Here is a 24,968-nt window from a genome sequence, read left to right as displayed (position 1 = left end):
TCCCGGGAAGGGACGTTCCGGTCAGAGCCGGTCCGCGCGTGGCTGGCTCGCAGGCGGTGCGAGGGGCAGAGCGAACTCCCCGCGGGTCCCATCCGAAGTGCCCGGACCCGGCTCCACTGGCCGCCCTCCCCGCTGCGGGACTGGAGCGGGTGCTCCACAGTACGCCAGCCAGGTGCGGCAGCAGCGGCCACGGGCCGAGACGGGTGGGCCCCTACGTGGCATGAGCAGGGCAAAGTGCACCGAAGGGGGAGCTGAGAAACACGGCCCGTAGTAGTGCCCCACCCACAGCCGCCGCCAGCACGCGTGGGGGCTTTGGAGGGTTCTTGCAGAACCCCTGCTAAGTCCCGTGTTTAACCCACACGGGCAGCCAAGGCTCGTGGGCGGCCCTGACCCTCCCTTTGTAGCCGCGGCACCTCAAAGCACAGCGAGCATCTCCCGCGTGGGCAAGCCCCGCGCGGTCACATCCACTCGCGGCCGGCGGCCCAGCCCACGGGAGCCACCCCGCCTGGCCTGTGAACAGCAACAGGAAGAGGAACCACCTCGCCCGCCTGCCTGCCTCCTCCCCACGCGCGACGGGAGCAGAGCGGCGCGGCCCCTTTAAGAGCCTGGCTGGCGGCCCGGCCCAGCCACGTGCCGCGGGGGGTCAGGCGCCCCGGCCGGCGGGGGCTCGAGCCCTGCGGGCGGCCGGCGTTTGCCAGCTCCGCCGGGCTCCCATGGCTCCTCCCGGCGCCTTCAGACACCTGAGCCTGGCGCTGGGCGCCGCCGTGGCCGCCCTGGGCTCGCTCCTCTTCATCGCCTGGAGAACCTACTTCCCCGGCGGCGGCCGCTGGGGGGCGCGCTGGGAGCCGCCGCTGGCCGCGGGACAGGTAAAGCCGGGGGGGGGGGGTGTGTCTCTGGGACCCGGGCCCGGGCCCTTGCCGCGCACGTGGCTGGAGACCCCCCCAAGTTCCCTGCCAGCAGCAGCGGCAGGGCGCCAGCTCTCTGCTCCGGGACAGGGGCTCCGCGGGTGCAAAGCCGTGCGCCCCATTGCCAGGGCTGGGGGCACCTCCCTTCTTGCCCAGCTGTGGCTGGGACCGGTCAGTGGCTGCGCCCCCCAAACCCGCTTCTTTGCAGCACTGGGTGAGGGGGCCCCCTGCCCCGGCCCCGCACCCAGCCCTGTCTGCATCCCCCAGAGCCCACACTAGGCGTTTTAGCGCTGGGGCAAGCAAGCATACTTCTGCCCCTGCCGGTCGTTTCCGTCATTTTTCCTCCCAGAGGTGACGGGGGTGTCATGTGCCCCCCCCCCCGATTTTTTGTATTGCACCCCGCAACCCGGACAGGCTGGGTGGCCAGCTAAGGTGAGTCAGGGAGTGGATGTGGTGCCCGCCCTCGAGCCCCACCCTGCCAGGCTTTACACATCACCTGTTTCCACCCGGTTTTCCCGCCCTGTCTGTGGCTTGCACCCTGGGTGCCCGCCCTGCTTCCTCCCCACGCTGCATTCTGGTCTTGGCATTCAAGGGGTTAACTGCAGAGCAGCCTGGGATACCTACTCCGCTGGCGAGCTGCGGCTGCTTCCTGGATGTGGCTATGGCCTGGCATCAGCCCCCCCTAGGGTGACCAGATGTCCCGATTTTATAGGGACAGTCCCGATTTTGGGGTCTTTTTCTTATATAGGCTCCTATTACCCCCCACCCCTGTCCCGATTTTTCACGCTTGCCGTCTGGTCACCCTAGCCCCCCCCCCGCCTGCCCCACTGCAGCAACTCCCCTCTGCCCCGCCCCTCCAGTTACGGAAATGGCATAGAGCCCCCAAGTTGTGCCAGGCCAGGGCGAGCCCACAGGGCACATACTGGGGCAGGGAGAGGAGGGCACCTGAGCTGGAGACTGCAGGTTGAAGTTGTGGGGTAAACCCCCTCGCTATCCACCTCGTCAGTGAGGGACCTTTGTTAGACCCCTGCTTGGCCACCCCCTGCCATAACCCGTGGACCCCAGGGGTTACAGTATGCAGGGCTCCAAGCTGCCAGTGGGTGGCACCCGGCCCTGCACGGGGCGGGGGGGCTGCTGTTGAATTGTGGTTCTTGCAGGGGACATGGGGCACCATGGGGCCACTTCCTTTGCTTGTGCTTGGCCCAGGCCTGGGCAGCACCTCTTTCAGTTACCTGGGAGAACGTCGCCCTTCCCTTTCCAGGGCCCTGCATCAGCCGCTCCTCCTAATTCCAGTCCCTTGCTCTCCTGGCAGCTGGATTTCTCCATGCGGCAGGTCCTGGTGCTGGGCCTGGAGGGAGCTGGGAAGAGCAGCGTTCTCCACTACATCTCCAGCGAGGCAGCCAAGGACCGCACAGCTCCCACCCAGGGCTTCAACTCAGTCCAAGTGTATGCAGACGGTTTCCAGATCGACCTGCTGGAACGTAAGTCTGGCCCTGGGCTCCTTTGGCGGGGTGGGGGTGACCTCTTGCCAGAGCAAGGAGCTTTTAAACTAGTCCACAGGGCTGGCCCACCTGGGCTCCCAGCACTTAGAGCCCCCTGCCCGGGAATGACCTTCAACTCCGTTTGTCTCGGTCACCAGCTGCTAGAGCACCTGCGTAGGTCAGGGCCTCTCAGTCTGGCTAGAGATGCCTAGGCCCCTGCGCACTGCTTCTCCCCCACTGCAGGAGGGAGTTTTGTCTCCTTCCTGATGCCACCAGGAAACACGTTTAACAAAGCACCCCCCCCCACCCCGTTTCCCATGTCTTCTCCCCAGGTTAAGCCTGGGGTGCAGGGCCCCCGAAATGCTCCCCTGACCCCTCCACCCCCCATTCCTGGGCTGGCCGCGTAGCTGACGTCTGGCTCTTTATGTCTCAGTTGGCGGCAGCCAGAACCTGCGGTTTTACTGGAACCAGTACCTGAGTCAGGCCCACGTGCTGGTGTTCGTAGTGGACGCTGCAGACAGGCCGCGCCTCCCCGCAGCGCGACAGGAGCTGCAGTGGCTGCTGGCTGAGGACCCTCGCTTGCCCTTGGTCGTCCTGGCCAATAAACAGGTCAGACTCGCAGCATCTCGTCCCGCTGGGAACTGGTACGGCTCTGGCTGGCCCGGGACAAGGCAGTTGTAGCAAAGGATTTTCAGACCCCTGAGGCAGGGCTGCTTGGGCCCAAAAGGGGACAGGTGAAGTCCAAGAACTAAGGACCCTCACAGACCTCCCCACCGCTGCTCAGAGGGCGCTCCAGTACTGCGGTATAAGAACCACCGTAGACTAGAAAGGGAAAGGCATCGTTCTTTGGCCTCGCCTTTGCTAATGTGTGTGTACACACAATGCATATAGAAAAGCCTCAACAACCCCCTCTCCTGCACACACTTCTGCCCCCGGGAGAGGAGGAGAGAAGCCCAGGACAGAGGAAATCCCAGTGCTCAGCGTGGTATAAGAACCTGTAGAGAACAGAATTTAGTTCAAGCAGAGAACTCAGATCTCCAGCTTTCTAGCTGGCACCACTGTTTGTTGTTCTTCCCCTGGAAACCACAATTTATGTAAATGACCCCATGCAACAGGGGGCTGAGGCTCACCTAATCTGCAGTCCTCTGGCCCAAGCAGCACGCTGAGCATCACAGTCCGGCTCGCCCTACGCTGCAGGGATCCCTTCTAGTTCTTGGGTTCTGAAGCTATGCCCAAGTGCAAACCCATCGCTTTCTGGGGCCACCTTTCCCACAACGAACGGGCGTGAGCCCCGGCAGCTCCATCCATGCAGGGCCCTGCCCAGCCCGAGCCAGGGTGCCTGCTGCGTAGCCCTGTCGGAAGGGGCGCTGCGTGGGTTAAGGAGCTGGGTGACACCATTCAAACCCAGCTGGTCCTGGTTTCTCCTAGGACAAGAGCGATGCCCTGAGCGCGGCTGAGCTGCACCGGGAGCTGGCCCTGCACACGCTGAACGAACAGAGGGAGTGCTTCCTGCTGCCCACGAGCGCCACGCACGCCGCGCTAGCCACTGCCACCAGCATCCGGCACGTGAAGAGTCTGCTGGTGGAACTGCTCTCCCAGCTCTGACGTGCTCTTCACACCCTAGGGACAGGCAGGTTGGACTGACCCTGCTGCTGCTCGTGTTTGCCTGGACTGGAGACTGCTGGCTCTGCACTGACGGGCCAGAGCCGCTCTACTCCCATGCACTCCTTTGGGGCCTATGCAAGCTGCCCGCAGCTGGCCGGCCCAGTCATGGATCTGTGGCAAGAGGGGAGAACAGCCTTTGTCCCCTGGCAGCTCAAGGGCAGAGTCTCCCACCTCTAGATGGGGCACAGTGATGTTTACACACAATATCCCCAACCCCGCGCAGCAGGGGCGGATGGGCACCATTGAGCCTGGTGCATGTGGCACGAAAGGGGCCACGCAGTGCCACAGCCCGTAAAGGCCCTGCTGTTTTGCAGCCCAGTTAGACGGTTGTGCCCCAGGTAAATGACATTTAAATTGACAACTCTAAATGAAGGATGCGCAGGCAGGCCCGGTGGGTGCTTCCTGGCCCAGGGAGGGCGGGCAATAGGGCAGAGGAGGGGCCGTAGGAGCTTCTGCAACGAGGCTCTTCTCTGGCAGGCAGCAGTTGTCTTTCCATGGTGTGAAGGGAGCAGAATCCCCCCTGCGGCCAGGGCTGCTGCAGGGGGCAGATGGGGTAGGTGCCTGACAGACAGAGGCACTGGTGCCAGTCCAGCTGCCAAGCAAAAGGCTGCAGTCACTTCCCTGCACTCACACACGCACCCCCGCAGTGAGGAAAGGCAGTTACGGCACCTACCGGCCTGGAGCAAAGCTCCACTGGGAGAGTAAATCACCCCCAGATCAGTGGCTGAAACAGGGTGGGGCAGGGGGCGAGGGGAAGGGAGAGGTGCCTTGCTGGGAGACAAGGGAGGGGCAGGCACCTGCTGTTCCACAGGAGGGATGCGTCTGCCCTTTCCTGTCTCCAGCTGCGTAAGGGCCAGGTGCTTCCCTGGCTTGTAATCCCAGCCTGCGTGTGGAAGAGCCATGGGTAGGGTGGTCGGCCTGCCCCACGCTCCGCAGCAGATGGGTGGAGAAGGGGAGAGAGGCGGTTTCTGGAGCTGGTTGGATGCTCCTTGGGGAGTGACTCTTCCCCAAGCCGAGCGGTACCCCCATTCCTTCCTCTCGCCCTGCGTTAAGAGGCAGGACGAGGGCGGAGGAACCACTGGTGCAGTGCTACTTTACTGCATTCAGGCCGTTTGCTGCTGCCAGCCCCAGGGCTGGAACTGCAGAAGGGCAGAGGCAGAGGGATCTGGTGTGGTGTGGAGTGAGCAGAGCCCGGGGTCAGTAGCCCCGAGGCGGCGAGGGGCTGACACCCTCCTTGCTGTACCACTGAAGAGCCCCTGGAGGGACAGGGGTTCTCTCGGGCCAGTGACAGTCAGCCTGAGGCACAGGAGCAGCGAGTGGCTCTTTGCAGCACCTGACGTCAGGATTAACCAATCAGGATGCTTTTACTAGATTAACCACTTGCAGTTGATAAAATACTTGGTCAGTCGTTTTGCTGTGAGAATAACCTATAAAAACAATCTTTCCCTGTCAGACTGTTTAAACAGGACGAGTACGATAGTAAACGGAACGATGAATTCACACGACTGTGGCTTTTGGGGTACCGCTGATTGCTAATCTGGCTCCTGACCCCCGGAGGCCCGAGTATCACTCTGTAGAGATAAGGGCAAGTGTGCGTCCCGGCAGGTGAACGTGTAGCGCTGGGGAAAGGCAGCACCCTCCCACTCCCAGGGCTGCTGTTCTGAAGCAGAGAGCAGCAAAGCCCTGTGGACTCCTGCGAGGGGACTGTGAACAATCCCGCCCCATGGCTGCACCGGGCAGGGGGCCACAGCACCACCTGTGAAGAACCAGAGCAGTTCCCAGAATGACGACTTCCTTGGGTCAGCGCCGAGGCCACCCCGACTCCACACAGTGCAGGCAGGAGCTGGAGCCAGCTGCACTCGGGTGTATTCACGCTGGTTTATTGTAACTCGGAGCTGCAGGACACAAGAGACGGTCTCTTCCCTTCGCCCCCACTAGGGTGAGGCAGCAGCTGACTCCCCAGCAGCCGTACGGAGGAGCCCGTTCTAGCGCACGCTCGTTCCCACCTTCTAGTTCAGCGAGCCCCAGCCTGCGAAGGGTGAAATGGCACCAGCAGGCAGAGGCAATCTTCCCTTGGTTGCCTGGGGAGTGGCAGCACAGGACCTGCAGCTGCGGGTGGGTACAACAGGGCAGGGTGGGAGCAGTCACTGCTGGTCCATCTTGACCTGCTGCAGGGATGCAGTGAAAGCCTGGAACTCCTCCGGGTAGAAGCGCTTATACACACTGATCTTCCTCTTGATCTGCTTGGGCGTGTCCTGGTAGTAGTTCTTCTCATCGCGAGCCATGTCCTGGGGGTGGGGAGAAGGGACAGTCAGGGCAGCTGCCTCGTGGGGGCTGGATGGAGCAGACATCCAGGAGACCCCCACAGCCCAAGAACAAGCACCTCCACGGCCGGCTGCACGCAGCACAGGGGTGGCACCTCGAGCCGCCCACCCGACTCCACTCACAGGCAGGTGTGGTTAGAGATTGGGTGAAGTTTCATGCAGCCCAAAGGTGACTCAGATGCAAACCAGGAGATTCAAAGAGCCACTTCCCTGACAGAGCCCCCAGACTGGGATGCAGGCTCCAGGGCACAGAACACCTCTGGCTGCTTCTCGCCGCCCCCCCCCCCCCCCCCCCCAACGGCTAAGAAGTTGCCGTGATGGGGTTGCCCTGTCGCTCTCCCACTGGCCACAAGCACTGAGGCAGAGGCTCCCAGACACCTCCTCCAACCCTCCTCCCCCAAAGGCAGGGACCACCCACCTTGTAGTTCTCGCCATGGTTCCGTACCATGTACTGCACATAATCGATAAGGTCTCTGGAGAGCGTCTCCGACTTCTTCTCCGGGAGGCTGGCCTCATACTCCAGCTCTAGGCACCGCAAGCAGAGACACAGTGATGCAGGCAGACAAGAGCCAGAACCATGCAGTGTTTCTAAGGAGCCCTGACCTGGTATCTGTGGAAATGAGACTGAGCCATCGTCACTGGCAGTGGCTAGTCTATCTCGGGGACACGTCCCGCATTAATGGCCACTCCCCGTTCGTGGCGGCAGAGACACCAACACCTAGTAACCCGGGGCACTGCAGCTCAGTGGCTTAGAGCAGAGAACACACGTTCGAAGTTCCCAGACTCAAGGCCGCCTACCGCACGTGATGTGTGTCTGCCTCATCGGCTCAGTGGCCAACTCCAGTGCTCCGATCTGAGAGCAGGCAGGAGGGTTGGCATGAAGAGAGATGCCCTGGCTGGGGGAGCAGAGATCGAGCGATTAAATCCCAAGCTAGGGACAGAAGCTGGCAGGGCCTTTGACGCTTTTGCCAGAGCAGACACTTTGAGGGCTTCGGCTGGTGACGTTCAGGGGCTAACAACTCCGAAACCCAGCTGGGCCAAGGTCCAGCTCACCCATCACTATGGGACAGTCTCCCTAACAGCCTGTATTACACTAGGCGCAACCGTCATCTCCCACCTCACAGCCACACGCTACTACGTCTCCGAGGCCTCAGACGGGAGGAGCTGCCGCTGCAGGAAGCTTCCCAGGATGCTCCTGGGGGCTTGTAGTCCTGCTACAGAAACCAGCTTTCACCCCCCCCTTTTTGATGTGACAAGAAGCCAACAGGCTTTGCCTCTCTGTTTCCTTGTTGCAAAGAGCACCAGAGATCAGTGGGTCTCGGAGAACGATCAGAGCTCTCCCTGGTGAGAGGAACCAAGGCAAGGCCCAGAGGAGTGGGGAGGGGAATCCATCAGACGGATCCTCCCCTAGGGCACAGGGCAGAGCACATGAACCAGTGGTAGCTCCGCTCTAGGAACAGGGGTTGTTGGCTACTTGAGCTCCCTCTGCTGGCTGCCCCCACAAGAGAGCTCTAAAGCCATTTCTGACATCGGTGGCAAAGCAGCGGCTCCATAAGAATAAATGCCAGAGTCGTGGCACAGCAGGGATCCGTAATCCTCGGCTGAAGGGTGCCTACTGCAAGAGCAAATACCCAAGCTTTGCCCAATTGAGGGCAAGTTACCAGCCCACCCAGGAGCCTGAGAGCTGCACCTCGTTCGCAGGAAACGAGCACAGTGGGAACTGCAGTGCCCAGAGGCTGCCGTGGCCAGCAACGCGAGCGCGCGTCGAACCAGAGGAAGGTGGTACCAACCGTCCAGGACGTAAGGCTTCTGCACGACTCTCTTCCCTTTGTCTTGGCCATCAACCTCCATGTCCATCACCTGAATTGAATGGGAGACGAGACCGCTCAAGAAAACTCCATTCACCTGGGGCTCATGCATCCAGACATGGCCTTGGTGGCTGTTCCTTCCCCAGCCAGCCCTTGTACCACTGACCGGCTTAAACACATTTCCTAGTCCATGTAACTACGACCACCTCGGCGTTTGAAAAGCCTCATTTACCCTTCACTTCTTATGCCGTTTGGCTGGCCTAGAGTCACTGCCCAAGTTGAGGAAATGCCTACGTGAACATAGATGCTTTCAGGTTTTTGATCACAAGCCCTGTGACAATATTTGCTAGGGCCAAGTTTGGCCTGACAGCATCTGCTTTAACAAAGAGGGGGACTGATCCCTGCTTTCTGCCCCTCTGAGCCAAGTGAAGCGTCTCCAGGCTAACCCCACTGCCCCTGGCTAACGAATCCCCAAGGAAAAGAGACAGCAGCTCCTTGCACATGCGCGTAAGCTCTCCCTGCATTGCCACCCCCGCCCTCCACACACACACACACACACTAGAGAAAGAATCAAGATGGCAGACCCCACTGAGTCCACACACCAGGGACCAAGGCAGGGCAGATTTTCTAATACCTTGTCCAGTCTAGTTAGGGGTCTCCTATTGTGACTGGGCATCCACCAGTGCCCTTGGAGAATTGTCACCCATCCAAGTTGGGGAGTGTTGCCAGATAACCCAGCTGATGTTTTCCCTTATGTTCATTTCCACTCCTTGGGCCCCCTCTTGATCCACGGGCTTTAGCCTCTTGGGAGAAGTGTAAAAAGCAACAGAGAGTCCTATGGCACCTTTAAGACTAACAGATGTATTGGAGCATAAGTTTTTGTGGGTGAATGCCCACTTCGTCAGATTGCACCCACGAAAACTTATGCTCCAATACGTCTGTTAGTCTATAAGGTGCCACAGGATTCTCTGTTGCTTTTTACAGATCCAGACTAACACGGCTACCCCTCTGATACTTGGGAGAAGTGTGTTTCTCTTATGCTGTACTTACCGGTAGCTGCCTTTTCTGGATGGGAATCGCCTTGTTGGGGTCTGCAGCCAGCCCCATTTCAGCCAGGTTCTGAGACACGGATTTGGTTCTGTCCCACGCATGTCTGATGTGGGAGCTGGCCAGAGACAAAAGTGGGAGGAAAGTGGCTATTTCACACCCATCACCACATCAATCAATGGCCCATCCATGCAGCAAGAGCCCTGTTCCCACTACCTGTGTCTGGCCAGAGGAACCTCAGGAAACCCCACACTTCCACCCCCTCTGGGGCCAGGGCAGATCCTCCCAGGAGCAGGGTCTTTAATTCTCATGCAGTACCGGTGACCCCTTTATGGGGTGGCTCGCACCCTAGTGGGGGGGGGCTGTCCCGAGGGGCGCAGCCTCCCCCCGACCCACTGCACGGCCTAACCAGCAATGGAGTCCAGAATATTGCCCACTCTGCCCCACGGCAAGGACCCACCCTCTCCCCTCGGTCCAGATCCCCCCGCTCCCTCCCAGTCCCACCTCCTCTCCGGCCCGCTCCCCCTCCTCCCAGCCCCTCCTCTCCCCCCACTTCGGCCGGGCCCGCTCCCCCCTCCCAGCCCCTCCCCTCGGTCCAGATCCCCCCGCTCCCTCCCCAGTCCCACCTCCTCTCCGGCCCGCTCCCCCTCCTCCCAGCCCCTCCTCTCCCCCCACTTCGGCCGGGCCCGCTCCCCCCTCCCAGCCCCTCCCCTCGGTCCAGATCCCCCCGCTCCCCCCAGCCCCTCCCCTCGGTCCAGATCCCCCCGGCCCGGCCCGGCCCGGCCCGCTCACCATTCGATACGGGGCGCCGCCCGCTTGCGGCTCTGCCGGTTCAGCCGCTTGCGGTTGACGCTGTAGCCGAACTTTTGGCGCCGGTTTTTCCCTTTGGCTTTCGGCATCGCGGCGGCTCCGAGCTCACGCGGCCGCAGTCAGAGACCCCAGGGCCGCTGGGCTGGGCCGAGCGCTGGGCGTGATGGGAAATGTAGTTCTACTGTGAGGGCTTCCCTAAGACCTTCGCTAGGGCCCGGTGTGGGGTGGACTACATATCCCAGAAGGCCTTGCGCCAACACGACCGCTGCAAGCGTATGGCCTGCTGGGATATGTAGTCCCACGGCTGCAATTGACTTCCGTTCCAAGTACGGTGGCTGAGGAGGCTCCTTGGCAGTCACCTTCCTGTGCTGCTCGCGGGAGTGGTGACCATGGCTCAGAGCTCCCCACCGCCCTTTGACCCCAGCAGCCCCCCCCTTATCGAGGGCTTCATCCCCACCCCCGTGCTCCGGGAGGGGTTCCGGGACAAGTTCCTGCGCAAGAGCCGCGAGAACCCGCTGGTGCCCATCGGTGAGTGGGGGTGGGGAGCCTGGGGGGGGGGGCAGGAGCGAGGGGCTGGGGTGGGTGGGTCTGGGGGCAGTGGGAGCGAGGGGCCTGGGGGGAGTGGGTTGGGGGGAGGGAGAAGCCTGGGGTGGCGGGTCTGGGGGCAGTGGGGGGGGCGGCGGGAGCGAGGGGCTAGGGGGGCGCAGGGGGGAGGTGGGAGCGAGGGGCCTGGGGGAAGTGGGTTGGGGGAGGGGCCTGGGTTGAGTGGGGGGGCAGGGGGCGGGTCTGGGGGGAGTGGGCGTGTGGTGCCTGGGGGGGCAGGCGTGAGGGGCCGGGGTGGGTGGGTCTGGGGGGAGTGGGAACGAGGGGCCTGGGTGAGACAGAGTGCGTTAGAGGTCGGGGGAGGGTGTGGCATGGGGGAAGCTAGGGGGCTGGGTGCCTGTTGGGGTGTGGGGGTATATCTGAGGGGAGTGGGGAGCTAAGAGTCTGGCGGGATGGGGGAGTTAGGGACCTGGGGGTCCAGAATCAGGGGCAGGGATGATGCGAGGACGAGTAGGAGGAAGCGGAGCTGAGTGAATACCCTTCCCCATCCCATCAATGAGGGGTTTGGGAATGCTCAGGAAATGGGACATAACCCGGCCCTCTCCTGCCGGAGGGTGTTATCCAGTGCCTACTAACCCTGAGGGCAGGGAGAGGGAGGTGAAGCAGGGGAAATGGGGTGGGGAGGGAGGAGACATTGAGGTTTGGGGAAAGGGGTGGAGTGAGGGGTGACCCACAGGGGCCCTGAACCCTGCCCCACAGACTTCAGCCTACTGCCCCCCACTAACCTCCCAGTGTTGTCCCTCTCTGCAGGCTGCCTTTCCACTGCAGGGGCTCTGATCTATGGACTCATTTGCTTCCAGAAGGGCAATACCCACCAGTCCCAGGTGATGATGCGGGCCCGTGTCCTGGCTCAGGGCTTCACCATTGCTGCCCTCATGGTGGGGGTAGTGGCCACAGCAATGAAAGCTCAGAAGTGAGGTCAGGCTGGCCATGAGCCGCAGTCTCCAGGAATGGACAGACAACCTGTGCTTCATGTCGCAGAAATGGGCCCTTTGGCTGCTCTCATCTTGCTGGGGGACCAGCTCAATGGTGGTGGAGCAATTATTAAAGATCCTACTGGGTTCTAGAGTTTTGGAAATGCAGTGAATACACCTGAGTGATTCAACCTAAAACCTGACCTGTGAGATTTCTTGACTCCATGGGCACTCATCCTTTCCTGGGGGACCCACAGGCAGCATCAGGATAAGGCCTCTGTCTCTAGCACCCAGCATTATTAATCGCCGTTGAACCCATTGCCTTGGTGACCCCCATGGGGAAGGGGCTGTGCTGGGGCTTAGGCAAATCAAGTGATGCACCTTTCTGGGCAGGGAGTGGGAGCAAGAGAGCAGTCCCCCTCTCTGGGGCTAGATCCTGTCTAGAGAGATCACATCCCATGACCAGGGCTTGTCTGGAGAGAATGGGTGATCAATTAGGTTACCAACCATAAGCCAACTGCACCCGTGCTTCGTAAAGAGAAAATTGCAGTGAGATTCTGATCAGGACATTGAATTCCAAAGCGGAGGGAAATTGTGAAGGGTTCTTCCGTACTATATGGAGGGGGGGGAGAACAGGTAGAGAACCACTACCTTGCTGCTGTAGTGATGGAGATTAGGACACAGGAAATGTAGCTTCCTGTTAGAATGTGTGAAATTGGAGGGTTTCAAAGGTGGGGTCAGATAAGGTCTGTGGTTTTTTTAATAATATTTTGGTTGGAGTTTAACTGCTGTGAAACTAATCAACCTTTGTCAAGAACTAAAACTTCCTGCGTTCTGAGTCTCTAATGCCCAACGGGAGCAGTATTTTCTCCTGTCTTAACAACCTTCCCAGCAGGAGACTCCATCTGAAAGCTCTCCATGCATTAATTGGAACGTGTTTAGTATTAATAGTGAAAGATGGGGGGGGACCCAGATAAGGGCAAAAATCTCAATGAATAAGGATCCTCCTTAGCAGATATTGATGTAGTTCCAAAGTATTATAAAGAATCTTTGGTCTTCCTAGGTCAGACATGCAGAGCTGGGGTGGGAGGATTTAATGAGAGGGAGGGAAATGGGTCTGTTGAATCTAATCATCGTATCTGCTGGGTGTAGTTCTCCTGTCCTTCCTTTTGGCAGCTGCGTAGTGCAGGACTCTGATGGAGAAAGGCAGAAAGCAGATGGTATTGACAGCACCAAACTGGTGGCTGGGGTCCTGCATTGAGCAGCTGACAAAAGGAAGGACATGAGGAGCTACACACAGCAGACGCGATGATCTATGCAGAAGATTTGTGCCATGAGGGGGTCTCCATGCCATATTGTGTCCAGGGAATCTTTGTGACTGGGGAGGGTCCCAGCTTTCCTCTCGGATCCTGGGAGGTTTGCTGCCCTGTACTCGTAAACAGAGCCAAATGGCCTAGAATCTTTGAGACAGTGAATGCGGAAGCCTATGAGGGCAGCTTCTCTGAGTAAAATAAAGCTACTTGGAGCTGGACAGAAGGAAGTCAGAGAACAAAGACTCCCATCCCCCTTCCCCTGGCCAGAGCCCAGGGGCTTGCATTGGCCATTTGGATGGACAGGGGGTTTTGTTTCAGTAAAGGGTGCTGTGACTTTGGCTCTCGGCACAGGAGGAAGGGATTGCCGGGTTAGTCTGAAAAAGTGCCTTGTTCGTTTGCAATCTGGCGGGGCTCAGAGCGGTGGGGTTGGCTCATCTCGCCCAGCCAGGATCTGCTTCACAATGGGCTGTTTGGATTTAAGGTAATGGGAGTTTCGCTCTAGCTGACGCCCTAGCGTCAGGCATGCTGAGGTTCTTGTCTCTGTTGGGAATAAAGACAGCCAGGTCACGTGAACCTCCGCTTTGGAAGTAGCCCGTAGAGTCAGTTCAAGCTAGAAGAGCAGGTCCTGTGCATGTTCTGCCCTGGTCCTGGGAGGTGGCCTGCAGGAGGCCAGTGCATTTGTATCTGATCGTGTTGACAGGTGAAACTGTTTCTCTTCAGTGGGGTGGCAGCTGCTGTTAATAAACCTTCCTTTGGCTGAAGAAGCTCCATGTCTTGGCTCTATCCCTTGTGCTACCTCCAAAGAGGACTCTGCATTGCACAACTGAAGCTGACTTGTTTCAGGCCAGGAGGCAGCTGCTTCTACCATCCCATCCAGCAAGGCTCTGAGCACCTCTCCCCTGGAGCCTGGGGGCACGTGCCCAGTTCCGGGAGAGGGTCCGCACAACAAAAGCTTCCCCAGATGCTGATGTCTGAATGGAGCGAGACTGGCGATGTCTGCTCAGGAGAATCCAGCTGTGTGGGGGACGCCCAGCTCCAAACACGATCCTGATTAGCTCTCTGCCTCCTGGAGGCTCCGAATTCATCAGCCACCCCGAGCCGAGCCCACAGCAACTGCTGGAGGTAAAGCTGCAGAGTGAACCCAGCTCACTCCTGCTTTTCCTTGAGGTTGGCTCCCCTCCCTAAGGTCTCCTTTGAGCCCTGCTGCGAGCAAGGCCCCAGTCTGCGGGGTGCTTTGCGGGCTCAGCGCTGCAGCGGATTCCCCCACGCCCGCTCGGAGAGACGCGTCAGCCTAGAAAGAAAGCGAGCGGCTGCTCCTTGGGCTGGGTGGGAGTCATGTCAGTTTATTTGTACAAGGTCACATATACCAAAGCTGGGGGGACACAGAACAGCCAGAGCTGCCACCCGGGATGGAGGAGGATCCGGGCCCTTGTCTGTAAAGCAGCAGCACCAGCTATCACCCTGGGGTCCTGCTCCCTGCTAGAAATGCGGGCGGGATGCCTAGGCCGTGCTTCCTGCTGGTAGGCGTACAAGGCAGGGTAGGGGGACTCTCCCATGGGCTAGCGGGGCGGCTTAGGCTCCCCAAGCCTGCAGAGGCTGGGCTACCGCCCTCAGCCGCTGACACACCCAGTAATTAACAGACCTGTCCAGCAACGAAGCCTGGGAGCGGCCCGCACAGCCTGCGTGAGAGGAGGCATCGCTGTCACTGGCGTGAAAGTCAAACCCACCCTCCATTCGTGCAGGCGCTAGGCCCAGTTTCAGGCTGCTGCTCTGCCGCTCTCAGGGTCCTGGAGCAGGGAATCCCGGCCGGGCGTCTCGGAGCAGCCACGTCCTCCTGCCAAGAGCCGCAGCCCTAAACCTGAGCAACAGGACTCACCTGGGGCAGGGCTGGGTCTGCAGGGGAGAGAGGTTCCCCTGTGCCTCACCCCAGTGGCTGGAAGGGGCTCCTGGCTTTATAGACTTTGCCCTGAGCTCCCTGCCAGTGTCTCCTCCGAGCCTGCTCTCCCCACCCAGCACACCAGGCTGCATGCCCTGGGCGAGCTGTCCCACGCCTGACCCAGTCCCTGCCCAAGGCGAATGCGGCCAGGACAGAGACGGCAAGAACATGGCAGGAGGCAGAGCCCCAGGGCGAAGTGGGTCTAGCGGGCCTGTCTGCTCCTGAGTGCACAGATGGGTTCTGGGCTCCAGGCTCCCTGTGCTGGGAGCTGCCCTGGCCCCACCAAGCACCTATTGACAGAGCAGCTGAGAAGGGGCTTGGGGAGGAAGCTGAGCCCCCTCCCCAAAGGGCATTGCGCGGGGGAGGAGAGTGGGGTCCCTTTAGCTGGCAGGCCAGGGGTGGGACAAAAGGAACGTGCAGCCACAAGCCACTAGGCCAGGCTGCCTCAGCCGTCACCTGTCCCCACCCCAGGCCCTCCCCTTACTTTTCCAGGGCCCATCAGTTGCTCAGAGGCAGGGCAGAGTCCAAACACCAGAGCTAGAGTTTTTCCTCGGGGAGTATCAAGTCCATGCGGAGGGGGATGGGGGGGGTTCTCTCCCTGGCCTAACTCAAAGGGGGATCTCAGCCCGTGTCTCCTGCAGTAGGGCAGGGGCAGCTCTGCACTCCCCTCCCTTCACATCGGAGCAGAGGAAGTGCCGGAGCAGCTCAGCCCAGGGGCCCATCGAACCTGGTATCCCGGCTCCATGATAGGCCAGGAGCAGGTGCTCCAGAGGGAGGAACAAGACGTTCCCTCATGAGCAGTGGTGGAATAAGCTCCCCTAGGGGAGATGTCTCCTGAGCCCTGACCTTGACTTGTCAAAGCCATCGCTGTGTCCTTAGCCTCTCCCCTTAGCCAGCCGCATGCCCAATCCCGTGAGCTCAGCATCAGCACTGTCCTGTGGCAGAGAGTTCCCCAGGGCAGGGGTAGCCGCTGCCATTGCCTCTCCAGTCCTGCAATGCCAGAAACACAGACTAACACTGGAGGAGGAGCTGGGGGTTATGCTCCTGCATGCTCTCAGCTCTGCCCTGCCTGGAGTGTCCCCGACTGAGATTCTCCTTTTTCCCTGGCAGCTTGTGTGCAGCCAGCCGCTGCCTCCAGCCGACGTCACACCTGTGCATCCATGAACCGGCCCTGCCCCTCCCAGTGTCACAGCCACCCCCTGCAGGCAGCGCAGCGTCATCCCCCGTTACAGGCGGACACACGAGGGGCAGGGTCCCATGAGAAGTTGGGATTAGAACCCAGGCATCCTGGCTCCCAGCCCCATGCTAGGATACTAGACAATGCTGCCTCTCATCCCACTCTCACCCAGTGCCGTGGCCAAGAGGCGGCAGGGTCTGCACCCACCGGACTGGCTCAGCTCTCTGCCCCGGGGGAAAAAGCTGGATGGGTCTGAGGCAGAGATGGGAGAGTCGATGTGAGGGACGGCAAGGAGACCCCGGGATCTCTCGCAGCGTCAGAGGCCTGTGCCTGGCCTGTCGACGTCGAGCTCCCTGCCCCAGAGGCAGCGGGGGAGGGAGCCCAGCCCTGTTGCCCAGGGAACCACCATGGTAATAAATAAGTGTAAAAAGAGACCAATGCACCCTTTAAGCAAAGGAAAATCAGGGGACGGTTACAACCAGCAACCCAACCAAGCCAGCCACACACACCAGGGAGCAAAGGGGGCGGGGGAGCGGAGGCAGGGGCAGCAGTGCCCCTTGCTGGCGTCCGACTGAACCTGCTGTGCTTGTCCAGGCGAGCCCGCTGGCGGAGGAGTGGCCCGTGTCCTCCCCTGCCCCCCCCCCACTCTTTGGTCGTGCTGGGTGGGCGGCTAGCGGGACAGGGGCGTCTGTTTGAGGGAAATGAGCACCGAGCGCATCCTCGACACGTCCTTCCATTGCTTGCTGCTTTTGGGGTTGAAGTCACACAGCTGGGCCACCTTCTCCCACTCTGTGCCGGGGTTTTCTTCCTTGGACTCCTTCAGGAAGACTTCCTCCGAGGCCCTGCGGGAGACACGGGGGTCAGTCCCTGAGGGAGAGGGGGCTGCTGGGCCTCCCTCCTGAGACCAGGGCGGTTCCTGTTTCCCAGTGGGTCGGACCCAGGCGCTGCTAGGCACCACACCTGCCCTCCACCCGGTTCACCCCCATCACCTCTCCCATGATCAGGCAACGCCCCCTCCTTCCGGGACACAGAGTCCTGGCTGGGCCATTCCAGAGCAAGCGCTTGGGGCTGCAGAACTACAGGCAATCCGGGGGCCCCAGCCAGCTGCTCCCAGGAGAGACCAGCAGCCCGCCCCTTTGCTTTGGGGATGTGGGTAGCCCAGTGTCACAAACAACAGCCTCGGGACTAGCCTGGCCATTGCTATCCTACTGTCCTAGAGCCGCTAGGCTCAGCACAGCCAACCTGCCTGCCCGAGCCTGGGCCAGCCCCAACCATGCACACGCCCAGCTCGCAAACTATCCTCCCCGTCCCTGCTGGGCTCACGCTCCCAGATCTCCAGGCCCGAGGCAGCCGGCTCCCAGCAGCGAGCGAGGCTCTTACACACCCAGACAGAGCCGTCTGCCTCATGTGAAGGGTGCCCCAGGTGCCGACCCTCCCTGCGCTCAGACTCCGGGGGGCCTGCGCTCACCTGGGACGTTGCCAGCCAGCCCTGGGGAGGCAGGTGCAGCAATCCCTCCCGGGGCGTGGGGGGACAGATTCTTGATGGGGCACCTCCTCAACAGGCTTGATCCAAAGCCCCACTCACCTCTTGTGAATCCGCCAGTAGGACGTGCTCAGCTGGGTGCCCCCCCCCGCCCCCTGCCCTGGAGGCCAAGGGCCCCTGGGAACCCCTATCTGGGCAGTGAGTGTCTCTGAGGGTTGAAATCCCCAGGGCTCTCTAGGGAAAGGACACAGAGACAGCAAGAGGCACATACACGTAGCCGATCACGTCGGCGTCCGGCTGCTGGTAAAATGCTTTGTCAGCAATCCTAGCGCATGAGCAGGAGACAGGGAGAGCAGACGCAGAGCAGCCAGGCAGGCAAAGGGTTAGATAGAGAGAGAGAGACGGGGTTAGTGTCCTTCCCCAGCCCGACGGGGCAGGGAACCCGTTCCGATTCGCTAGTGAGCCCGGGCTCCCGGCAGCAGGGCAGGAACATAGAAACCCCCCAGTGCGAGGCAGGCAGTGAAATCGGACTGACTCGGTGCTTAGATGCCACAGCACCAGCATCACGGAAACAAGCGTCTCGTAGCATCCGGACGGGATGAGACCTTCCGGAGCGAGGCATCTCCTCCGCAGGGCACCTCTCAGAGGAGTAGGGGTGTGACCCCATTTCCTGACAAAGATCCCCACCACCACTCTGCTGCTGGGCTCCAGCCCAGGGGTGGCTGCATTTCAAGGCCCCAGAGGACTGGGAGCTATTATTGACAGTGACTATTGCTGGTAAGAGCCACTGTGGATCTGGCTTTAGGACTCTGGGTGGACCAGCCCCGGGCACCTCCTCTGGCTGCACGCAGCTCGGCTGAGCGACAGGCTCCCTGCATCCCCGGCCGGCCCCACCGCCCCATCCCCCACCATACCTGTTGTTAACTCGGTTCTTCTCCAGCTGCTCACTCTGACGCACATTCCACTCCTCCAGGTCCTTCTTGGCCTTTTCACGCCATTCCTGCTCCATCACCTTCGAAGCAGCATCTAGAGCACAAGCAGGAGGGGCGGTCAGCAGGTTCTGCTGCCGGGGTCAGCTCGCTCCCTTGACGGGAGAACAGAAGCAGACAGGGCTGTACAGGCAGCAGGGTCCCGGGTCAGAGACTCTTGTCCTGGGGCAGATGCTCACGTCACCAGACCACCCTGCTGCTCCAGCACCAGCTTCCCATCCTCCCAGTTAAGCGCATGCCCGAGGGACTCTGCAGCCCCCAAGGACGAGGCTTTCCCTCTCCAGGCCCGCCGAGCAGCAGCACTCCCGCTGCAGAAGCCGGGTGGAGCGTGCAAGAGGAGGCTTCAGTGAGAGAGGTGCTGCAGGCAGCGTAGGAGCTGGGGCACCCACCCACACTTCCTGCCGGGAGCCTGGCCCTTGGGTTGGCGCCCCAGCCAGGGTCAGGGAACATGAGCCTGGGAGGGCAGGGTGTCTCCCCGGGTGCCCTGGGAGTGTGGCAATGCAGTAGAAAGGGCCTAGGAGCCCATGTTCTCCGCAGCTGCTAGGGACAGAAGCGGGCAGGGTCTCCACGCTGTGTAGAGGAGCCGCCCGCCCTGCCCACCCCACTCACCCAGCTCCTGCAACCGTTTCTTTTGCTCCTCCCGCCATTTGCGGATGCTCTCGGGCTCCTGGGTCAGCCTGTCAGCCCGGGCGATGGCTGCGTAGCCGTCCGTGGGGCCATTGGATTCCTGCAGGGGACAAGCACTTCCCCATGAAAAGCAGCCCTCTCCAGCACTCCCTGCCTGCCCCCAGACCCTCCCTAAGCATGGCACAGCAAGGGCATGTGTTCAGAGGAGCCCTGGCGAGTGGAACCCCTGCAGAGGGGTGAAGTGTAATGCCCCCCTCTGGATTGATAGTGACCAAACCCACTGAGGGGCCCAAGAGGAAGAACTGGAGGGCTCAGTCTGTTCCCACATCCATAGCAAGGAGCCCACCCCCGTGGCTGACCCCAAGCACCCCCTCAGCACAGAGACAGGGGCCACCAAGGCCAGACGCCCTCCTCTCCAACAGGCCAGCTGGCACCTTCTAACAGCATCAAACCCGTCTCACTGCCCAGTTCCTCCCACCCGCCTCCTGCCGAGCAGCCACTCACCGGCGCAACCCGATAGAACTTGCCATTCGCTGCCAACACGACTTTCATGTCTGTCCCGTCACGCCCCCATCAGCTGCTGCTGCTCTGGGGAGGGGCTACGGGCTGCACCTTTGTGACATCATCCTAACAACTGGCATCACGGGGCAGACGCAGCCACCTGGCTAATGCGCCTGTGAAGTCATAGTCATTCTGACGGGGCACTGTCCTGCTACCGATCCCTCCACCCCGCTGGTTGGAACCAGACGCCTCCCTTTTTCTGGGTCCTAGTGTCATACTGTTGGCGTCACACCCTGCCTCTGTGGGGAGAATCCTGGTGTCCCGCCCGCACCGCCGAGTCCCCAAAATGAGGGGCCGGGCACAGTCACCGATAACAAGGGGTGTTCTAGCTCTGGCCAGGGGAGTGCCGAAGCCTCAGTCCACAGGGCTGCAAGGTGGTGCTGTTCTGCCCAAGCAAACCCACTGGGTGACTGTTCCTAAGTGCAGGGCAGGGCAAAGGGTCTGGCTCTCACCTGAAAGAAATCTCCGTTCACAGTGGCCCCCACGTCCTCAAAATCAGCTGCATTGGAGGCAAGGGAGAAACATGTTACCCAGCTGTTAGCAGCACACGAGGGACCCAAGATTGCTGGTTTCAGCTTGGCACACAGAGCTGTGTGTGTTGGGGTGTGCAGAGCTCATGGCTGAAATAGCAGGGGGCTGGGGGATCATGACTGAACGGCACTGGGAGAGCTGGGGGGGGGGTGAGCCCAGGGCCGGGATAGTGGGGGGCTGTGGGTCGGAAGTGAAGGGCACTGGCAGAACTGTGGGCGTGGGGCACGCAGGGCCGGGATAGTGGGGGGCTGTGGGTCGGAAGTGAAGGGCACTGGCAGAACTGTGGGCGTGGGGCACGCAGGGCCGGGATAGTGGGGGGCTGTGGGTCGGAAGTGAAGGGCACTGGCAGAACTGTGAGCGTGGGGCACGCAGGGCCGGGATAGTGGGGGGCTGTGGGTCGGAAGTGAAGGGCACTGGCAGAACAGTGGGCGTGGGGCTGTGGGTCAGAGCTGTGCAAAGGGAAGCTTGTGCAGCACTATCTCCCTGGCTCTAGTCAGTAAATCCCTCACCTTGCTGACAGTAATTCCCTTGGCTTCACTTCAGCTCATGCAAAAGGCAGCAGCCCCCTGCTCCCAGCACTATGATCACATTCTGCCCACCCGCCCTGCCTCCTCCTGGCTGCCTGGGGAGAGGTGGAGGGATAGTGGGGGGCTGTGGGTCGGAAGTGAAGGGCACTGGCAGAACTGTGGGCGTGGGATCTAAAGCTATCACGTTGGGATTTAAAGCCCTTATAGCCGAGGGACAAAGGAGGGCTCAGTGCTAGCCCCAGGGTGTGAAACTCCCTCTCTGAGGAGCATGTCCCTCCGCCTCTCCCCACCAGACACGTGTGTCCGAGGGGATTCGGCTCCGGTGTATTTATGTCCTTATGACACTTTTCCTGGTGCTTTATCTGATCCAGTGATTAGAGCAATTGCAGGGCACTGCTCCCAAGCCCCCAAGCCGGGAGGCTGGCCAGGTTTAAGCCGCACTGATTGTTATTATGACTATTATTAGTAACAACAAATATTCCCCCAACTTTCAAACATTCCAACCAAAGCCAAGGTCTCTGAGCGGTGAGGTCACACATGGGCACATCATGTGATTGGTCATTCAGAGGGGCAATCAGCTGAATCCCTCCAACCAGCTCCTGGGACTCCCAAACAGAGGCTGGACCATTTTGACTCCACTTTGCCTGTGCTGTGCCATACCCAGTTGAGGCAGGCAGGAAGGTCCCAGAGCCTTTGGCGGGGGAGCCTGCAGATGGGCCTCACAGCCAGCTCGGCGCATGGAGCGGTGGCGCTGTTGTTGGGCCCACAAGACCACCAGGGAGTCCCAATGCCACACCTGGGGCAATGCTCCGACGGGGCAGAGCTGGGAGGAGGGACATTACATAAGGGCTGGGAACTGGAAGCTCTGGGTTCTACTCACAGCACAAGCATTGACGCCCTATGACTGGGCAGGTCCCCTCCCTCTGTGGCTCAGTCTCTCCCCCTATAAAATGGGCAGAATTATCTTCCCCCACCCGCTCGCCCCTTCAGAGATCTGTCCCTGAGATGAGCCTGTTGGGCATATTGACCAGGCTCCCGGCTGTTAGGTTGTGGAATAAATATGAAAGTAAAGAACTAAAGTTAGCTTTGGTTAAGAAAATATACGCGCTGTGAAGCAAGGTACTGACTAGCTAGTAGAAGGAAGGCTTTGAAAATCATGAGTTATGGGGCCAGAAGGAATGAAGGAGGAAGGATGTCTGGTTCAAAAAGTAATTAATGAGGCAAGGGACAGTTTCTACAAAGACGGCCTCTGATCGGTAGGGGAGACTGCAGACGGTTTCAAATAAGACAACAAGAATCTGTCTTAAAAGGAGCCAACATGGACTCTCTCACCCCAGATACCTGTGCTATCTTAAAACTAAAGGCTAGGTGAGCCCAGGTGCCATGAAAAAGCTGTTGGACAGCAGGTAGGAGGGGAAGAGATGAGGAGGAAAGACCTTGGGAGAACGGAGGTTGTAAATCCTCTCTGGATTAAATTTGAAAACTAGGGTGAACTGTCTCCAAGTATTTGTTAGCTCAAGTAATGGGCTATGGCAGCATTGGTCTGTTGGGGGTATAAAAAGAGTGATGAGTTTGAGGGTTCTTTGTCAGACCCTATGTCATCATGCTGGAGCACGCCAGGATGAGACTGTTTTCCCTAGATCTGGCCCATCCATAAGTATACTGAATACATTGTGACGGTCTCGGGTGTAATGACTGCTTATTTTTAGGCAGTCAGGCATGTTTTGAGCAACTGTATAAAGTATTATTTGGCCTTTGGACTCAATAAAGGAATGTACAGTTAAATTAGTGTCTGGTAGTCTCCCGTATTAATATTAATTATTTCTAATATTACTAATAATTCCAACTGAGGTGAAGGCTATTTGGGGCAAAGGGGAGCCAGACTCCAGCCCCTTTGATGGCCTTGGAGGGGTAGTGGAGCACCGAGAAGAGGCCCCTGCCTCCATCTAGAGAGGGACGTGGGTTCTCCCCAATGACATGCAGGCAGGCAGGGGCCTGCAGCTCAGTTGGACCCCCATGTCCTGGATTCACACAGCCAGTGCAGCCGGGCATGGGCCAGACCAGCCATGGGGCTCACGGCTTCCTTCCTGGGAATCAGGCAACTTCACAGCTACAGCCCAGCTGAGCTAATGGCCTTAGGGGAGGCTACTCAGGGGAGAGACAGCATGAAACAGGGGCATGAGGAAGCAGACTTCGACCTTCCACCCTGCCAGCTGCTCCAGTCAGAGCAGGGCCTTAGATCCCTCTCTGTTGCTGCTTCCCATCCCTGCCCAGCCGCACCCTCCTTTCTCTTCCACCCCGTCACACTCCTGCACACACACTCTAAGTAGGTGGCTACACCCAGTGCCGGGGCTTGCTAGATCTTGTCTGGCAGCATTTCCAGCTGCCACTCCCAATGCCTCCCTGGGCCCCGAGTCTGGCTCTGCTGTGAACTCCACTGACCTGTCCCTACGCTGGGCTAGAGGAGAGCCAGGCCTGCTGCCTTCCCGGCCCTGGTGTGCTCATGTCAGTGTGACAAGCTGACCACCCTTCACAAGCTCACCCCCCAGCCAGCATGAGGGGCCCTTTATTGCCTGAATGAGCCACAAAGACTGAACCTCCTCTCCATGGCAGCGGGATCACGGCAGGGCAGAGCTGGGGCAGCTCGCCTTCGCCCTGCTGCTGTCTGACATCAGCCCAGTAGTCCTACGGGGCAGGAGCTCCGGGGGCACGTCACACTGAGAAGTGGCGGCTGTGTCCTGATCTTTAGTAAGCAGCACTGGGAGAGCAGAGCCCAGAGCCAGCAGCAGCCATGCTGTCCATTGAACTCCAGGGTAACATCATCTGTGCTCGGCCCACGCCAGAGCTCCAAGTCCTGTAGAGATGGGACCTGGGAACCCTGAGAGCCCTACTCCCCGGGCAGGCAGGTGAGCCCATTCCACCCCTGGCAGAGTGGGGAACGGAACCCAGGAGTCCTGACTCGCAGTCCCTCCCCATGTACACCTCTACCCCGATATAACATGACCCGATAGAACACGAATTCAGATATAACACGGTAAAGCAGCGCTCCGGGGGAGGAGGCTGCGCACTCCGGTGGATCAAAGCAAGTTCGATATAACACGGTTTCACCTATAACGTGGTAAGATTTTTTGGCTCCCGAGGACAGCGTTATATCGGGGTAGACGTGTACTTTAACCATGAGACCATGCTCCTGTGTCCAAAACCTCTCTTCTATTCCTGGGGCAAAGCAGTTACTGCCCAGCTCCAGCCAGGTTGCTGGCTGTTACCAGCCCGACATCCTTCCCCCAGCCACAAGCGGGAAGAGGAGTTAGAAGGAGACAAATCCCCACAGCTAGGTCCCCCAGCCCCACCCCAGTGAAGGACATGGGGACATGCTCCTAAAAGGGGAGGGGGGGGGCTGCTTGTCAAGCCAAAGGAGGCCGCTGCTCACAGCTGTAGCACCATGTACAGTCAGCATAGGGGACGCAACTGTGCCCTAGGGGTCATGGCCCACCCCCAACAGAAGCCCCAGGCTGGGACCAGCCCCGTGGGGGGGGGGGGGAATCCCCATCACCCAGCCCCACTGGGGGCACACGTCGTGCCCAGCCCTGGGGGGTCATGGCCCACCCCCAGCAGAAGCCCCAGGCTGGGACCAGCCCCGTGGGGGGGGGGGGGGAATCCCCATCACCCAGCCCCACTGGGGGCACACGTCGTGCCCAGCCCTGGGGGGTCATGGCCCACCCCAGCGGGGGGAATCCCCATCACCCAGCCCCACGCTATGCCCAGCCCCGGGGGGGGGGGGTAATCCCCATCACCCAGCCCCACGCTATGCCCAGCCCCGGGGGGGTGGGTAAATCCCCATCACCCAGCCCCACGCCATGCCCAGCCCCCGGGGGGGGGGTAATCCCCATCACCCAGCCCCACGCTATGCCCAGCCCCGGGGGGGTGGTAATCCCCATCACCCAGCCCAGCAAGGGCCCTGCCCCAGCCCGGCTCCCCCCCGCACTCACCCCCCACGTCCGGGGCCTGCCCCGGGCCCCCGTCGGCCGCCCCGAAGCCCTCGTCGTTCTCGATGCCGGCGATCTCGCTCTCCTGCTGGGCCAGGAAGGCGGCGGCGGGGTCCTCCTCCGGGGCGCCGCTCTCCGACGACGAGAAGAAGCCGAAGTCGTCGGCCATGGCGGCCCCGCCGGACGAGCTCGGGCGCTGCCTGGCCGCCGCGCAGCGCTCGGAGCCGGGAGCCGGGAGCCGGGCGGGCGGACGGGGCGGGCGGAGCCGGGCGCGGCTGTCA

At 60.5% G+C, this 24,968-nt stretch overlaps 4 protein-coding genes across 6 annotated transcripts; 2 read left to right on the top strand and 2 right to left on the bottom strand.

Moving 5' to 3' along the window:
- The first annotated feature begins 88 nt into the window (after window positions 1-88).
- ARL10 (ADP ribosylation factor like GTPase 10) lies at window positions 89-5,551 on the top strand. 2 transcript variants are annotated; one of them, XM_054038070.1, is made up of 4 exons: window positions 89-172; window positions 2,218-2,386; window positions 2,820-2,995; window positions 3,815-5,551. In XM_054038070.1, the coding sequence occupies exons 2-4, from the start codon at window positions 2,230-2,232 to the stop codon at window positions 3,989-3,991; spliced, it is 510 nt and encodes a 169-aa protein (XP_053894045.1). In that variant the 5' UTR covers window positions 89-172; window positions 2,218-2,229; the 3' UTR covers window positions 3,992-5,551. The 2 variants fall into 2 exon arrangements, with proteins under 2 accessions (XP_053894045.1, XP_053894044.1); XM_054038069.1 differs by lacking the exon at window positions 89-172 and adding an exon at window positions 546-866.
- Window positions 5,552-5,910: 359 nt separating this feature from the next.
- NOP16 (NOP16 nucleolar protein) lies at window positions 5,911-10,187 on the bottom strand. Its single transcript, XM_054038071.1, has 5 exons — window positions 10,023-10,187; window positions 9,234-9,348; window positions 8,166-8,235; window positions 6,794-6,900; window positions 5,911-6,339 (listed from the first exon to the last, which is right to left on the bottom strand). The coding sequence occupies exons 1-5, from the start codon at window positions 10,127-10,129 to the stop codon at window positions 6,196-6,198; spliced, it is 543 nt and encodes a 180-aa protein (XP_053894046.1). The 5' UTR covers window positions 10,130-10,187; the 3' UTR covers window positions 5,911-6,195.
- Window positions 10,188-10,363: 176 nt separating this feature from the next.
- Window positions 10,364-13,634, top strand: HIGD2A (HIG1 hypoxia inducible domain family member 2A). The gene is made up of 2 exons (XM_054038072.1): window positions 10,364-10,568; window positions 11,394-13,634. Exons 1-2 carry the CDS (start codon window positions 10,430-10,432, stop codon window positions 11,558-11,560), a joined length of 306 nt encoding a protein of 101 aa, XP_053894047.1. The 5' UTR covers window positions 10,364-10,429; the 3' UTR covers window positions 11,561-13,634.
- A 2,777-nt stretch (window positions 13,635-16,411) lies between these two features.
- On the bottom strand, window positions 16,412-24,917 carry CLTB (clathrin light chain B). 2 transcript variants are annotated; one of them, XM_054037353.1, is made up of 6 exons: window positions 24,691-24,917; window positions 20,096-20,142; window positions 19,065-19,182; window positions 18,381-18,492; window positions 17,738-17,791; window positions 16,412-16,825 (listed from the first exon to the last, which is right to left on the bottom strand). In XM_054037353.1, the coding sequence occupies exons 1-6, from the start codon at window positions 24,854-24,856 to the stop codon at window positions 16,654-16,656; spliced, it is 669 nt and encodes a 222-aa protein (XP_053893328.1). In that variant the 5' UTR covers window positions 24,857-24,917; the 3' UTR covers window positions 16,412-16,653. The 2 variants fall into 2 exon arrangements, with proteins under 2 accessions (XP_053893328.1, XP_053893329.1); XM_054037354.1 differs by lacking the exon at window positions 17,738-17,791.
- Window positions 24,918-24,968: the final 51 nt, after the last annotated feature.

Source organism: Malaclemys terrapin, chromosome 8, assembly GCF_027887155.1.
Source record: "Malaclemys terrapin pileata isolate rMalTer1 chromosome 8, rMalTer1.hap1, whole genome shotgun sequence".
Taxonomy (NCBI): Eukaryota; Metazoa; Chordata; order Testudines; family Emydidae; genus Malaclemys; species Malaclemys terrapin.
This window is presented reverse-complemented; position numbering and strand designations above follow the sequence as displayed.

Excerpts from the sequence above, each read along its gene's own strand:
- ARL10 (XM_054038069.1), top strand. The coding sequence starts at position 714 with ATGGCTCCTCCCGGCGCCTTCAGACACCTGAGCCTGGCGCTGGGCGCC. Across the intron at positions 2,387-2,819 it reads CCAGATCGACCTGCTGGAAC|TTGGCGGCAGCCAGAACCTG; the intron begins GTAAGTCTGGCC and ends TTTATGTCTCAG. Across the intron at positions 2,996-3,814 it reads TCGTCCTGGCCAATAAACAG|GACAAGAGCGATGCCCTGAG; the intron begins GTCAGACTCGCA and ends GGTTTCTCCTAG.
- NOP16 (XM_054038071.1), bottom strand. The coding sequence starts at position 10,129 with ATGCCGAAAGCCAAAGGGAAAAACCGGCGCCAAAAGTTCGGCTACAGC. Across the intron at positions 9,349-10,022 it reads GCGGCGCCCCGTATCGAATG|CTCCCACATCAGACATGCGT; the intron begins GTGAGCGGGCCG and ends GTCTCTGGCCAG. Across the intron at positions 8,236-9,233 it reads TCCAGAAAAGGCAGCTACCG|GTGATGGACATGGAGGTTGA; the intron begins GTAAGTACAGCA and ends CATTCAATTCAG.
- HIGD2A (XM_054038072.1), top strand. The coding sequence starts at position 10,430 with ATGGCTCAGAGCTCCCCACCGCCCTTTGACCCCAGCAGCCCCCCCCTT. Across the intron at positions 10,569-11,393 it reads GAACCCGCTGGTGCCCATCG|GCTGCCTTTCCACTGCAGGG; the intron begins GTGAGTGGGGGT and ends CCCTCTCTGCAG.
- CLTB (XM_054037353.1), bottom strand. The coding sequence starts at position 24,856 with ATGGCCGACGACTTCGGCTTCTTCTCGTCGTCGGAGAGCGGCGCCCCG. Across the intron at positions 18,493-19,064 it reads GAAACGGTTGCAGGAGCTGG|ATGCTGCTTCGAAGGTGATG; the intron begins GTGAGTGGGGTG and ends CTTGTGCTCTAG. Across the intron at positions 17,792-18,380 it reads AAGAACCGAGTTAACAACAG|GATTGCTGACAAAGCATTTT; the intron begins GTATGGTGGGGG and ends CTCATGCGCTAG.